At 42.3% G+C, this 13426-nt stretch overlaps 1 protein-coding gene and 1 non-coding gene across 4 annotated transcripts in view; one reads left to right on the top strand and one right to left on the bottom strand.

Annotated features, from left to right (window-relative positions):
- The window catches only part of Psma8 (proteasome subunit alpha 8), a 44037-nt gene that overhangs the window by 1085 nt on the left and 29526 nt on the right, over positions 1 to 13426 (bottom strand). For 2 of the 3 annotated variants that reach the window (XM_005355783.2, XM_005355784.3), the window contains exons 5-6: positions 6151 to 6270; positions 5886 to 5948 (exon numbers count right to left, since the gene is read on the bottom strand). In XM_005355783.2, the coding sequence (XP_005355840.1) occupies positions 5886 to 5948; positions 6151 to 6270 (183 nt within the window). The remainder of the gene's footprint in view (positions 1 to 5885; positions 5949 to 6150; positions 6271 to 13426) is intronic. The other variant, XM_026783631.1, reaches the window with a different exon arrangement.
- On the top strand, positions 12968 to 13074 carry LOC113457113. Its single transcript, XR_003377750.1, has one exon. It is a non-coding gene; the product is annotated as a U6 spliceosomal RNA (small nuclear RNA).

The raw sequence follows: 13426 nt of genomic DNA, 5'->3' as shown, positions 1-13426 counted from the left end.
CATCTGTGAGGTAGTGTGAGTGCGTGTGTGTGCACATCTGTGAGGTAGTGTGAGTGCACATCAGTGAGGTAGTGTGTGTGCACATCTGTGAGGTAGTGAGTGCGTGTGTGTACACATCTGAGAGGTAGTGTGAGTGCATGTGTACACACATCGGTGAGGTAGTGTGAGTGCGTGTCTGCACATCTGTGAGGTAGTGTGAGTGCACGTGTGTGCACATCTGTGAGGAGAGGAGAGGACAGTCTTTACTAGAAGCTGACTGTGCTGGCACTTGATCTTGGAATTTCAGAGCTGAGAAAAATGTGTTGTTTAAGCCACCGAGTCTATGATAAAGTTAAAGCCTCCCCAACTAACATGGGCTAAAATTAATTTTATAGTCGTCAGGGGTAAACAGTATGTTCTAGGAACACAGTATGAACCGGGCCAGAAGAGCTGACTCTTATATATCTGGTTCTTCATAAAGGAGTCAAAGGGATAAGCATCTGACTACCTGGGGTGGAGGAGGAGAGTCTGTGACCTGTTTTACTTAGAACTGTTCTGCTCTCAGATTTGCAGATTGTGAACAACCTTCACCTCACCTCCAGTGTTGGGGTTACCATTCTTCCAACATGTCCACAGCTATGTGTGTGTTATCGTTAATCTTTATGCCAGCACCAAGGTTTCTTTCAGTTTTGCTTTGCTAAAACTTATTTTCTGAATTCCACCTTTAAAAACTATTGACGTTGCTGCTAAGAAATTCTCTGTGTTTCTTTTTTCTTTTTGGTAAATACATTTTTTCATTTTGTTTACTATTATTCCTTTTATTCCCCATTAACTGTCTTTTTGATTTACATTTTTGCTTGGTCTTGCTGCTTTATCTAGACATTACAAAAGACTGGCTCAATGGGCCAAGAACCAAACGCTGGTATTTTCTGCCTGTATATGAGAACACATATGTAGATATAATATATCTTTCCTTAGTTTATGATGAAACTCAATGAAACAAGTACCATTCACTAAGAATCTATTGAGCACACTATTAATTTACTCTATTTCATTTACTAATAGTGTTTTTGTTGTTGTTGTGTTTGAGTCAGGGTTTCACTATGTCATTCTAACTGGCCTGGACCTCACTCTGTAGACCAGGCTGGCTTTAAACTCACAGAGCTCTGCTTGCCTCTGCCTTCTGAGTCATCATCATCATTTATGGTCCAGCAATGCCTAAGTGTGGGCAGCCCATTTATGGCGGTTCTCCAGTTGTTCCTATCCTGGGCAGTCCTAGATTAGTGTTATTGTCATACCCAATGTTCCACAGTCTTCCTTTATGTTGTCTATCCAGGGTTTTTTGGGTCTTCTTCTTTGCCTTATCCCATGCACTTCTCCAAGCAGTGCTATCTTTGGGTATCTGCCGTCATTCTCATAATATGACCGAAGTATCTCAAGTGTTGTTGCCACATCCTGTAGTTTACTTCCTTCTGTAGATGGAGATGTTTCTTAATGTCATCACTGCACAGCCTATCTCTTCATGGGACATCTAGAATCCTCCTGAGACATGTCATCTCAGACACATGCAGTCGCTGTTCTGAGGAGCGTTTCATTGTCCAGGTTTCAGAGTTGTAAAGAAGGCAGCTCAAGACAAGTGTCTCATAGACTTGTAATTTTGTTGTTGTTATGTCTCTTGCTGACCAAACCTTTCCTAATGCCTGGAATGCAGCCCTCACTATCCCTGTCTGCCTCTTGATGTCTGAAATAGTTTCCTCCTTTGAACTGAGGTTTCCTCCCAGATAGACAAAGTTGACTGTTTGCTTGAGGTTCTGATTCTTTATTACAATGTTAAAATCTTTGTGCGCCCTTTCCATGTGTTGAATCTCAGTCTTGTCGATGTTTGCTTTCATACCAAGGTTTTCACTGACTTCCACCACTCTATTTACCAAGGCCTGCTGCTCCTTTGGACTTTCAGCAAGCAGTGCTAAATCATCGGCAAAACGCTAGTTATTGATTCGCACACCACCAACTGCACGCCTGTCTCCTCATCCTCCAGGGCTGTTGCTGTTGTTAATTCCAGGAAAGTATTAAAGATCAGTGGTGGGAGGATGCATCCCTACAACCTTCCCACGACTGTCTTAAACTGGTCACTTAGTTCTCCACAGACTTTGAATGGTGCAAAGGTATCTTGATAGGCATTTTCTAGTATTCTTATGATTTTTTTCTGGGTACCTGTAGAATCTCATTGTTTCCCAACATCCTTTCCTCCAAATGCTATCTAATGCCTTCCTGAAATCAATGTAACAAACATATAAGTCTTTTCCAAATTCTTTGTATTTTTCTGCTAGTTGCCTCAAAGTGAAGATCTACCTATTGTGCTCCTGTTAGCTCAAAATTCGCACTGGGCGTCTGCTAGGACTTCCTGTTCTGCCCTTGATTCTTTGCAGGAAAATGGCGATCTTGCTGCTATGGCACAACAAACTATTGCCCCTGTAATCTGAGCGGTCCAGCTTGTTTTCCTTCTTGTGGATGGGAATTATGGCTGAGTGCTTCCATTCTGTGGGAATTACTTCGTGTTCCCATAGCTCTCTAAAGAGTCTGAGAAGCATCTCGGCCCCTGAACCTATTGTAGCTGCCTCCAGCTCCTCCACCATGATATTATCCACTTCTGGGGGTTTTCTGCATTCTGCTCTCTTAATAGCTTCCTTTATCTAGCTCCTGTCAGTATTTAATATTTCCTCACCATCTCTGGTGTTCGAGTGGCCACCGAAGTGTTTCTCGTTGTAGTCTACATTGACAGCATTAGGGTCATTGCATAGGGTGTCAAAGTATTGTCTCCATCTTTGCTTTACTTCCCCTGTTCTGTTAGTAAATGACCTTGCTCATCTTTAATCACCCGAATCTGAGGAGCATATCTGGCAGCTGTCTATGTAATAGTTTCACAGACAAGATATGTTTTATCACGGAGTCTGGCCTCTTCAACTTCTTTGCATACACCCTGTATATACAGCTCTCCATCCTTCTTCGCTCTTCTTTCACCTCCCTGCACAGATGATGTTGTGCTGCCTGTGGATTGTTTCTTCGTTTGCTCTTTAGCTTCCTTCTTTCTTCTGCCAGGTTGATCGTCTCTGCAGTAAGTCATTCTACTGGTGTTGCCCTTTTTACATAACCAAGCATCTCCTTTGAAGCTTCCTGTATAGCTCTTTTGATTTTCTCCCATTCACTTTCTATATTTGTAAAGGGTTTTTAAATAACTTCCCTCACCTTTTCTTCAGCAGTTCTCTTATACTCTCTCTGTACAGCTGGGTTCATTGGTTGTTTACAATCGGTCTTCTGATTCTTCTTGCCTGGTGTGCCACTACTAAGTTTCAGTTGAATGTTGGCCATAGCAAGTGGGTGATCTGACCCTAAGTCAGCACGAGAAAATGATCAGCTGTTTTGCATGCTAGGTAAGTTTCCTGCTGCCCAGAATGTAGTCAGCTTGACTGTATGTGCATTTGTCAAGGGATTCCCATGTTCAGCACGGTTTGGCATGCTTGAATTTTGTGTTGGATGTGTAGAAATCATTTTCATAGCAGAGGTCAAGCAGTTGTTCTCCACTGTCATTCCTTTGTCTGAATCCATATGTTCCCATGACCCTATAGTCCATTCTTTTTCTGGATCCTACTCTTGTATTGAAGTCACCCATAATGATTAGTATGTCATTCTTATGTATCCTGTTGCCCTCATTCTGTAGATCTGTGTAGAAACTGTTGATGAATTCTCTTCTGCTTCCACTGTTGGTGCATATACCTGCATGATAGTTACTGGATGTGCCATGTGAACCATGTTTGAAATCTGACTGATATATAATTCAGTCATTCACAGGTCTGTACCCGAGCATGCATTTTTGAGTCAAACTGGACAGCACTAAAGCTAGACCTGCTGCATGTTTTCTCTCTTGTCCTGAGTTTATAATCCTGCATCCGTTTACTACAAGTTCTTGTGTTCCTATCCAATGCGTTTCTGTCAATCCAATGACATCCCAACTGATGTGGCTGAGCTCATGCATGAGCAAGCCAGTTCTCCCAACTGTGTTTAGCATTCTCACGTCCCAGGTCCCTATTGTGGTGACTCTTTTTGGCCTGAGGAAGTGCCTCTCCTGTCCATTTCTGTCAGCTGCCCTCCCCCTTTTTGGCTTTAAGAGAGAAGGATTACCTGTCCTGCGCTTAGGACATGGAGGTACTGGGGCACTGTCAGATTCTGGGGCTTTAACCCAGGTGTTTCTGCTGAACTTGTCCATATTGGGTCTCCCAGTAGCTACCTCCTCAATGGAGAGAATGGAAAAGAACAGCTAGGTCCTCTGGAAACCTGGGTAATTTAGTACGTGGGTGGAAAGAGGTCCAGCTGGTTGGTTAAAGGCTACCGTACAAAGAGGAAGAGACCTGGCCAGTCATCCTCATCAACTCAGATCATGAAAATGGACAATAATGCCTTCTGACTGCTGGGACTAAATTACACCTGCCCCATGCTCCTTTGAGGAAGAAGATCTTGCCATATAGTCATGGCTTGCCTGGAACTTGTGATCTCTACTTGTGCTAGTATGGCAGGCATGCTAGGCTATACAACAATGTTTAAATAGAGGAATTACAAGCCTCGCTTTGTGGATAAGGAAACTGAAAACTAATGATGGGGACAATTTGCTCAAGGTCATTCTGTGAAAGAAATTGATATGCTGGAATGTAGACTCAGGTCAGTACACCTCAAACTTTTAAAGCAGGTCTACGAAGTTCAAAGGGCTCTGCTTGCTATGCAGCCTATCCTGAAACATTATACGGAATTGTACTGTAACTTTTCTTCCAGAATGTACCCTTCTGTCACACATCAAGAATATATGAATAACTCGTGTATGTATATCTATCATAGAAGGTATGCAGGTAACATTGCTAAAGATATAATCCTGCTTTTTGTGGCTTCAGGGTCCCTCTTGTCTTGGTGTTTCTGTCCCTAAAGTCTTGTCAGAAAGCATGAAAATTGAGCCTATTAGCCATCTCCACAGCCTGTGTTTACCCTCTTTTTCTGTGGGGCTATGCTGAGAGCAGACTCCAAAGTCCTGTCCCCATTCCCCTTATTTATTGACACTTTGCTGCTGTCCCATCTGTTGGAAAAGTGGTAAAACACACACCATCATTGTTCTACACAGTACTGACTTTGGCACAAATTTCTTGTGAAAATACTTTCCTTAAACCCAAAGGAGAGAATATATAAAATAAGTCTTCTAAGTGTATTTTAGTAGTTTTCCATGTTTTGAGAGGTTTTGTACATTCTACATAGACAACTATTGGCAAACTAGACTGCTAACCTCGGGGACAACAGGAAACCATGAAACAAGGACTCTCTAGCCACTGAGTCCTCCAGCATAATGTCTGACAGGATGTTCTGAGGTAACTCACAGTGGTTGAAGCAGACATACAAGCAATGTCACAAGAAACATGAAAAGGTTATGATACTAGGGATTAAAATTAAAATGTGAAAGAGACTCAAGCCAGTACACAGGACTGAGGTGTGTAGCTCAGTGGCACAGCACTTACCATGCATAAAGCCTAGGGTCAGACCCTAAGAACAAGATGAAAACAGCAGCGATCAGAAAGAGTGGCGTTCTCTTACAGAGAGGAGGTCTCTGGGTGAACAGACTGTAAGGGTTCCTACCTACAGGCAGGGATACTAAATGGGCAGAACTGTGCAGAGCTCTCATTCCCTCCTAGTCTTCACAAAGACAGGATGTAAGCAGTGGCTTGCAATAACCAAGAGATGAGCCACTCAGCCCAGAAGAAACCATTGTGCTGCCAATGGATGAACTATGCTTGTAATTCACAGGTTCCAACAGCATCTGAACTTCTATCAAGCTATGCTAGTAATACTTTCTACTTTGGTCAATAATTTACCTTCAAAGGTTGATCTCTTCTGATTATAGCCAGTTCAATGTTCTTTCCAGCAGACTGGACAACCTAGTGTAGAATAAGGACACATAAGAACTTCTTTAGCTGGCTCAGGTAGAGCTCTGTAGTAGTGTGTGTGGTACTGGTTTGATTCTTCGACACTATATATAAATGACAACAACCTATCTCTGAAAATTGTGTGTTTAATGAACAAAACAGGATAAGGAAACCAAAAGCATATTCTCAGAACATACCTTACAAGATTACTTACTTCTAGCAAAGCTTTTATTGCTAGTTTGATAGCTTCACTGTCATTAGAAATAGCCTCTTCTGTGTAATTCTTTTCTAGAAATTCCCGAACAGTTTTAGCACTCCGGCCTATTGCATTTGCCTTGAAAAATTAAAACAAAACTATTAATACAATTGGGTTTGTTGTTACCATGTATATTCTGGCTTTTGGGTTCAGTAACAGAGTCACAAAGGGACTGGGATGACATGGTCTTTTTTTTTTTTTTTTACTTTACAACTGCCATACAAGGGGAAAGAGAAACATCCTCAGGGAGTGAAACAATTGTCTTGGCCAGCTGAGGAGCCCACAGAAATTGTAATGTATACCTTTAATATCACCTTTATAAATCCTTCCTTTAGCCACTTCAGCACGGCATGCTGTTTGACTCCAAGGCTGCTGTTTTTCTGCTAGCAGTAAGAATAAATTCATTTAATCTAAATTTGAATTGATTCTAAGTCTTTGGTCTTTTCCAGTGGATTCAAATGCCACAACAGTGGCATCAACTGAGAATCAAGTGTTCACAGAGAGCCAAGCCTATGGGGAATTTATCCAAACCATCCCAGTCCATTCCCTACCCCCCATAGGCTCGTGGCAAAATTCATTTATAAAGTCCACCACAGACTTTAACAGTCCCAATGGTGTTGAAAACTCCAAAGTCTCTTCATAATTAAGTCTGAATTTTTACCCTTTATAGAATAAAAGAACAACAAATTACATGCTTCCAACATACAATAGCATAGTATATACATTTCCATTACAAAAGGGAAGAATTGGGTATAGTGAGGAAATACTGAATCAAAACAAGATGGGAACCCAGCCAGGCAAACACCAAATCCTGCAGCTCTGTGTCTGGGCTTTAGTTTCAAAGGATTTAGATGGCTCAGCCCTCATCTTTGCTGCCTGCACTTCTCCCTCTATTTCTGTCCTCCGTGTATGCAGCTCTCCTCAGCATGTCTCAAATCTCTGACATGTCCATCTTGGGGTTTCCTCTGAAGCCTCTCTCCAGCCTTCACTTTTACAGCATCATTTAATGGCCTTCCATAGCCTTTCATCTCTGACTCCCCTGTCACATGCTACCTAGCTTCAGTGGCTCTGATATCATGAAGGAAGGATCCACAACCTGTATAGTCTTGTATCCTTCATATCTCTAGAGCCAGCACCAAACCATCTAATTCTGGTGCCAACTTGAGAGAGACTTTTGCCTCCCTTGAATCACATTTCCAGGCGTTTTTGTTTGTTACTGCCTTTCCTGGAGCAGAAAAATGCCCTGGGCTTCTTACAAGTTTAGAAGTTTAGCTGGATAGGGTTTGGTCCTAAGGGCACCATTCCCTTTGTCTATCTAGCAGAGAGCAAGCCTCTCTTACAGAGTGCTAATCTCCTTCAACAATGACAGCCCCCCTCTCTCAGTATCTACCTCAGTTGCAACACTAAGCTTCTTAGTGTTCAAACTATATTTGTGTTTCTTTCTGTATCATTTGTTCTTCTTCACTGCAAACCTCTGCAAGCATTATCAACAATAACCTTTACACAGACTCAACAATATGCAATTTTTCATATTTTCTCCACCAAAGAACTAGCCTGTTACCTTTGGGGGGGGTGTTTTTAAGACAGGTTTTCTCTGTAACTTTGGGACCTGTCCTGAAACTCACTCTGTAGACCAGGCTGGCCTTGAACTCACAGAAGTATGCCTGCCTCTGCCTCCCAAGCACTGCAATTAAAGGCGTGTGCCACACCCAGCTGCCTCTTAACTTTTAATTTAGCTTCTGATAAATTCTCAGACTGTAGGACCCAGCCATGACAAGCTCAATAGATGTCTGAGTCTCAATAGTTTACCCTAGTTCCGAGAAAGACCACAAACTGAGAACACTCAGTTTCTCCAGAAACAGACCATCCAAAGGAACTTCCTAATGTTCCAACCATTGTAGATAGGATCACCTGCCAGCACACACCCATCGCTTTCACCAGGACACCCCGAGACAAATATCAGCCAGTCAGGGATCCTGAAACTTAGAAATCCCTCACCCCTACCTATGTTATTATAAAAACCCAACCCTGACTGAGCTTGGGGCTCTCTGAATCACTCAATCGTTGGACACAGGGAGAGTCCAGTTTGTAAACTTGTGTAAGAATAAAGGCTCTTTGCTTTTACATAGAGGACTTGGTCTCCTAGTTGGTTTTGGGGGGACTCAATGATCTAGGCATAACATTGACAACGGAAGGAGTTAGCCAGATTCTTTGCCAAAACACTGTAAGAATGGCCTCTAGTCCAGTTGTAAGAATGGCCTCTAGTCCAGTTGCTGTTACTCTCCTTGCTTCCTTCTAGAAATTCTGGAGCAATTCTACAGCCCTCGTTATTATCAGCACTACAGCCTAGGATCACACCACAACAGACGGTTCACAGCTTTATACTGTTGGGTCCCAAGGGCGCGTAAATAATAGGGAACAGGCCACCAAAGTCTAGAAACCAGAAGCAAACTTAATTCCAACCACCACGGGGAGCAAAAAACCTTTCAGTGTACCGGGGCCCCAGGTCAGAGTTCAGGTTTCTGACACTGTGACAATGAAAGAGGTTTTAAGCCACACACCACGGGTCCTGCTGCTAAGGTGCCACTCACACCATATCATAACAATGGTACCTGTGACACTTGGCAGGTTCTGTCAGTTCCTCCTGCCTGGTTGTTTTGAGGAGCTACAGAACCCTGTAATCTCCAATCCAGTGCTTTTCCAACTCAGGATAGCTTAAATTCTACACCCAACACAGACAAAAGTGGCAGCAATGATAGGCCCCTCGCTCCCCCCCCCCCAAGCTTCCATGAGTAAGGATTCTCCTCTGGACTGTGGTTCCTCTCCTCCCAGCTCCAGTCGAAAGTACCAGTACTGAGCAACCACCTATCTCTCAGGCTTAGACCCCTTTTGGTCCCCATCCCTGTGTGATGATGTAGGGGTATGGCCCAATCCCCACAGCCCCTGGGCCTTGTAGGTGACGACCCAAAGTCAGCTTGAGCCACGGTCCATGCTGAATCTCTGGGACACTGGAGTTCAGTCTCTAGACCTTATCTCTTATCTCATTCTTGGAAACTGCACGCCCACCCCATGAATCAAAACCCATAGCCGCTTATTTGCACCCTACATTCTGCCAGTGATCTGGTAGCTGGAAGTGCAGCCTCGGCTTTTTTTCACTCTTTTGTTTTCCTTTCCCGCCCACACTGCCACACCATCCAGCCTGGGGTGGTGGCAGAGGACCCCACCCTGGCCAAACCAGTCCGACTTCAGTTTCCCCCTTTGCTCTCTGTCTGGCTGCAGGATGACAGCACCTGCTGGGGAGGTTTCCTGTCTAATTCATATATGAAAGACTGTGAATGGTGTGGCCACACAGATGTGATTCTGAGTTTTTAATCTTTTCTGCGTGCTGTATGTCTGTCCTGTTAACTGTGTCTGTTTAAAATTTGCACTTCTCTAAAAAAAAACTCATGGTTTCTTAGTGCTTTGCAACATGTAGGCAGGCACCATCTTGGCTAAGGGCAGGTCAGATGAACTAACTGCCATCTTTGCTATGGTAACCACGTGATGTGACAGGCCAGTGACAGGACCGCTGCCTGCTAGCTCTCAGGCTTGCTGGGATCCCACCCACCTGCCTGCCCCACCTGCCTGCCCCACCTGCAACAGATGTGATTCTTCCACCTGCTAGGAATCTGCGACTTTGATTCTTCACTTTTTTCTTTGCTCCAAAGACCTGCAGACGTCTGTCTGCTCTCTCTTTCTTTAAATACCCTGCCTGCTTGTTACAAAGTGTGAGTCAGAATGAAAAAGTCGGCTTCCTTTCGCTCACCTTCCATTTACGTGTGAATGTAAGGCAGCTTTAACTCTGCATGTGTACCTGTGTATGCAACACAAATTCAACTGTGCACAGATGAAACTCTGGTCACTGTCATCTCCTTCTAGACTAAGGAAGCAGTAAGTCTCAAGTATTTTAATTTATATAATCTTAAATAATAAACAGTACATAGTTAGATCTGTCACAACATACTATCTATGTGATTCATCTCTGCTTTAAAATATATTCTACATAACAATAAAAATTTAAGGTTATAAATATCTATTTCAGATTAACAAAAGCTAACCTAGAAATTTACACTTCCCAGTCTTTCCTGTAAGCTGTTCTTCATTATTGCCAATTTTTACTGTTAAGCTTCAATTCTATTGCAAAAAGTTTTTCTTTACTTCTTTGTCCTTTGCAAGTAAAAAATCTCACCTGTTAAGTTAAAACCAGTTAGAGTCAAGCTGGGTAAAACATTCCTCCACAACTTCTCAGCTTGGATCCAGCTCCCCAGGCAGATCCTATGCTGTAGTCATAACTCATATATATTCAATAAACAGCCCTCAAATGCTCAGAGACTGGGGAATATGGTATTTGCAGGTTTAATTAAAAAGTCTTTTTGTAACAGAGACAGGTTGGCTCCTAGCAGCAGTCCCCAAGGTCTCAGTGTCCACAAATCAGCAGGAAGCACTCTTGAGAGCTTGACGCCCTTATTCCCTTAACCTGCCACACCTATCCCCTCACCTTTTTCATAAAAAAGGAATGCTAGTATTCAGGCCCACCTCGGCCCTGCCCCTGGGAACCTAGCACCTCACCCTCTGCACATGGCAAACAGTTGCCTGACTGTATACAGGTCCCTTTAAGAGACAAGCTCAGTCCACTCCCAAGCTCCCTCTTTCTCTACAGTTCTTCTAAATATGCAAATAGGCTTCTCTCTCTCTCCCTCCCTCTCTCCCCTTCACTCTCTCTTTCTCTTTCTCATCCCTCCCTCCCCTCTACCTTCCACTCCTCTCAATAGCATCCTCTTAATAAACTCCCCATTCAAGCCCTGTCTGCATGGTGTATTCACCCACTTGGTTTGGACCCACCTGCCATGGGACTCACTGCTAAGACCCCACTCACGCTCTCAAACGTTGGCAGAGAAGCACTTTTGTGCAGTGGGCAGCAGTCAATGGAGAGATGCATAAGTGGTCAAACTACTCAGTCCTAAACAGGACATCTATATTAGTCCATTACCAACAAGCCTCAGGGCAACATGGAAGATGAGGCAGAAGAATATAAGATTCAGAGGTTGGAAAAAGAGTACTGTGAAATGCTATCTTCTGGGCATGACCTGGCTATTACTAGACTGCCAGCAGCTATAGTGACTTATACAAGATCAAGCCAGCCAAAACACCAGAAAAGATGGGGTAGGTGACCTCCAGGTCCCACCCTCTACTATGAAACAACTGGCAGTAAACAGTGGTGGAAGAATCAATTATTGAGGATGTAGCCATTGCTGCAGTGCATAGTCCCATAGCCATGTATATATGGGTAACATTAATTGGACTTATTACGTTATTTAAAGCTCCCAAAGACATGAACTCTGGAGGGTGGCAAATTGAGGAGACATGGAAGGTAGGATGGGAAATGAGGAGCATGATATGTTCATATTTAATTGTAAATATGTATAAAAACCTAAAAAGATATAGGAATAAAAAATGTTATTCATAATATATAAAATTATATAATTTTATATATAATTATATAAAATTAGCAACAATTTCTAGTTTTGAAATATATACAACAGAAAATAAGTTAAGTCTAGTATTTTTAATAATACAGAGTCAGATGTGTCTATTAAATACCTTTCAGGATCCCTGCAGGGTCTGACAGGATAACTCAGCAAGGATTTATAGAGCATTCACAGTGCAAATCTGGGGACCTGACCTCTAGCTCCAAAATCCATAGCAAGCTGAAGAAAATCAGCTCTGACCTTCACATGAATACTGGCACACATGGGATCCCACACGCACATGTATGCGCACACATTATTAATGGGCTAGAGAAGTGGCTTAGCAGTTAAGAGCTCTTGTTGCTCTTGTAGAAAACCTGGGCTCAATTCACAAAACCTACATGGTGGCTCACAGCCATTCCTAACTCAGGCTCTGGGGGTCTGACAACATCTGGCCTCCACCATAATCAGAGATGCACATGGTGCACATAAATACATGAAGACACAGCATTAGTTCACATGAAAAGATAAATATATTTAAAATTTTCTTTTCTGGAGCTGAGGACCAAACCCAAGACCTTGTGCTTGCTAGGCAAGTGTTCTACCACTGAGCTAAGTCCCCAAAGCCTTAAATTTTAAAGAAATATTTTCAGGGTCAGAGAAATGACTCAGCAATTATGAGGACTGACTGCTCTTCCAGAGGGCCTGGGTTCAATTCCAAGCGTGGCAAGTAACAACTGTCTGCAACTTCAAGATCTGCATCCTCACACATACATAAGGTAAAATACCAATGCACATAAAAACAATTTTTTTTAAAAGAAAGAAATTTTTTCAGCCTTGAGGTTTGGTCTTTAAGGCATCAGTTCCCAAAGCAGGTTCCACAGACAATCAGAGTTTAGAGAAAGAAGATGAAAAAAATAAAAGTGGTTCTAAATTAAAATAACTTGAAGGAGCCCAGTGTGGTGGTGCATATTTTTAATCCCAACACATGAGAGGCAGAGGCAGGTAGATCTTTGTGAGTTAGAGGTCAGCCTGGCTTACAGAGTGAGTTCCAGGACAATCAGGGATACACAGAGAGAGCCTGTCTCAAAAACAACAACAAAAAATTGAAGGGACTGGTTAGCTATGAAGTTAACCACATTTAAAACATTTAGTCTTTTTGGAAGATCAAAAAGTACTTCAATAATGAAACATTAATTTCTCTAGAGATGTTTCTTGCAAACACATGGAGCTTGTTATATGCTTTAACATCAAGAGAAAAACACTTGGTGCTCGCTTCGGCAGCACATATACTAAAATTGGAACGATACAGAGAAGATTAGCATGGCTCCTGCGCAAGGATGACACACAAATTCGTGAAGCGTTCCATATTTATTTAAAAAAAAAAAAGAGAAAAACACTTGGAGAAATTATGATCTTAAAGACATAACATGCTATTTCTCGATTTTAAGCACTATGGTCAATGTTAAAAACAACAAAACATGTCCCCAGATCTTCAGTACTATTAATGATGGGGACTTGGTCTATGAAAGCAAGTTTCCTAACACAGTGGTATAGAATAACCTTTTCATTAACTAACCACTACCTATACTAGTGTTCATTATGTTTATTCATACTATTGTTTATCAGTCTTTACTATCAGTTTATTTTAATGCTTTAAAAGGAAAATTTTAAAGAAATAAATAGTAATAAAACAAATCTTAGGATATTAATTTTGAGTAATAATG

The sequence above is a fragment of the Microtus ochrogaster genome, chromosome 18 (genome assembly GCF_000317375.1).
Source record: "Microtus ochrogaster isolate Prairie Vole_2 chromosome 18, MicOch1.0, whole genome shotgun sequence".
NCBI lineage: Eukaryota > Metazoa > Chordata > Mammalia > Rodentia > Cricetidae > Microtus > Microtus ochrogaster.
Note: the sequence above shows the minus strand (reverse complement) of the source record. Positions and strands in the feature narration are given on the sequence as shown.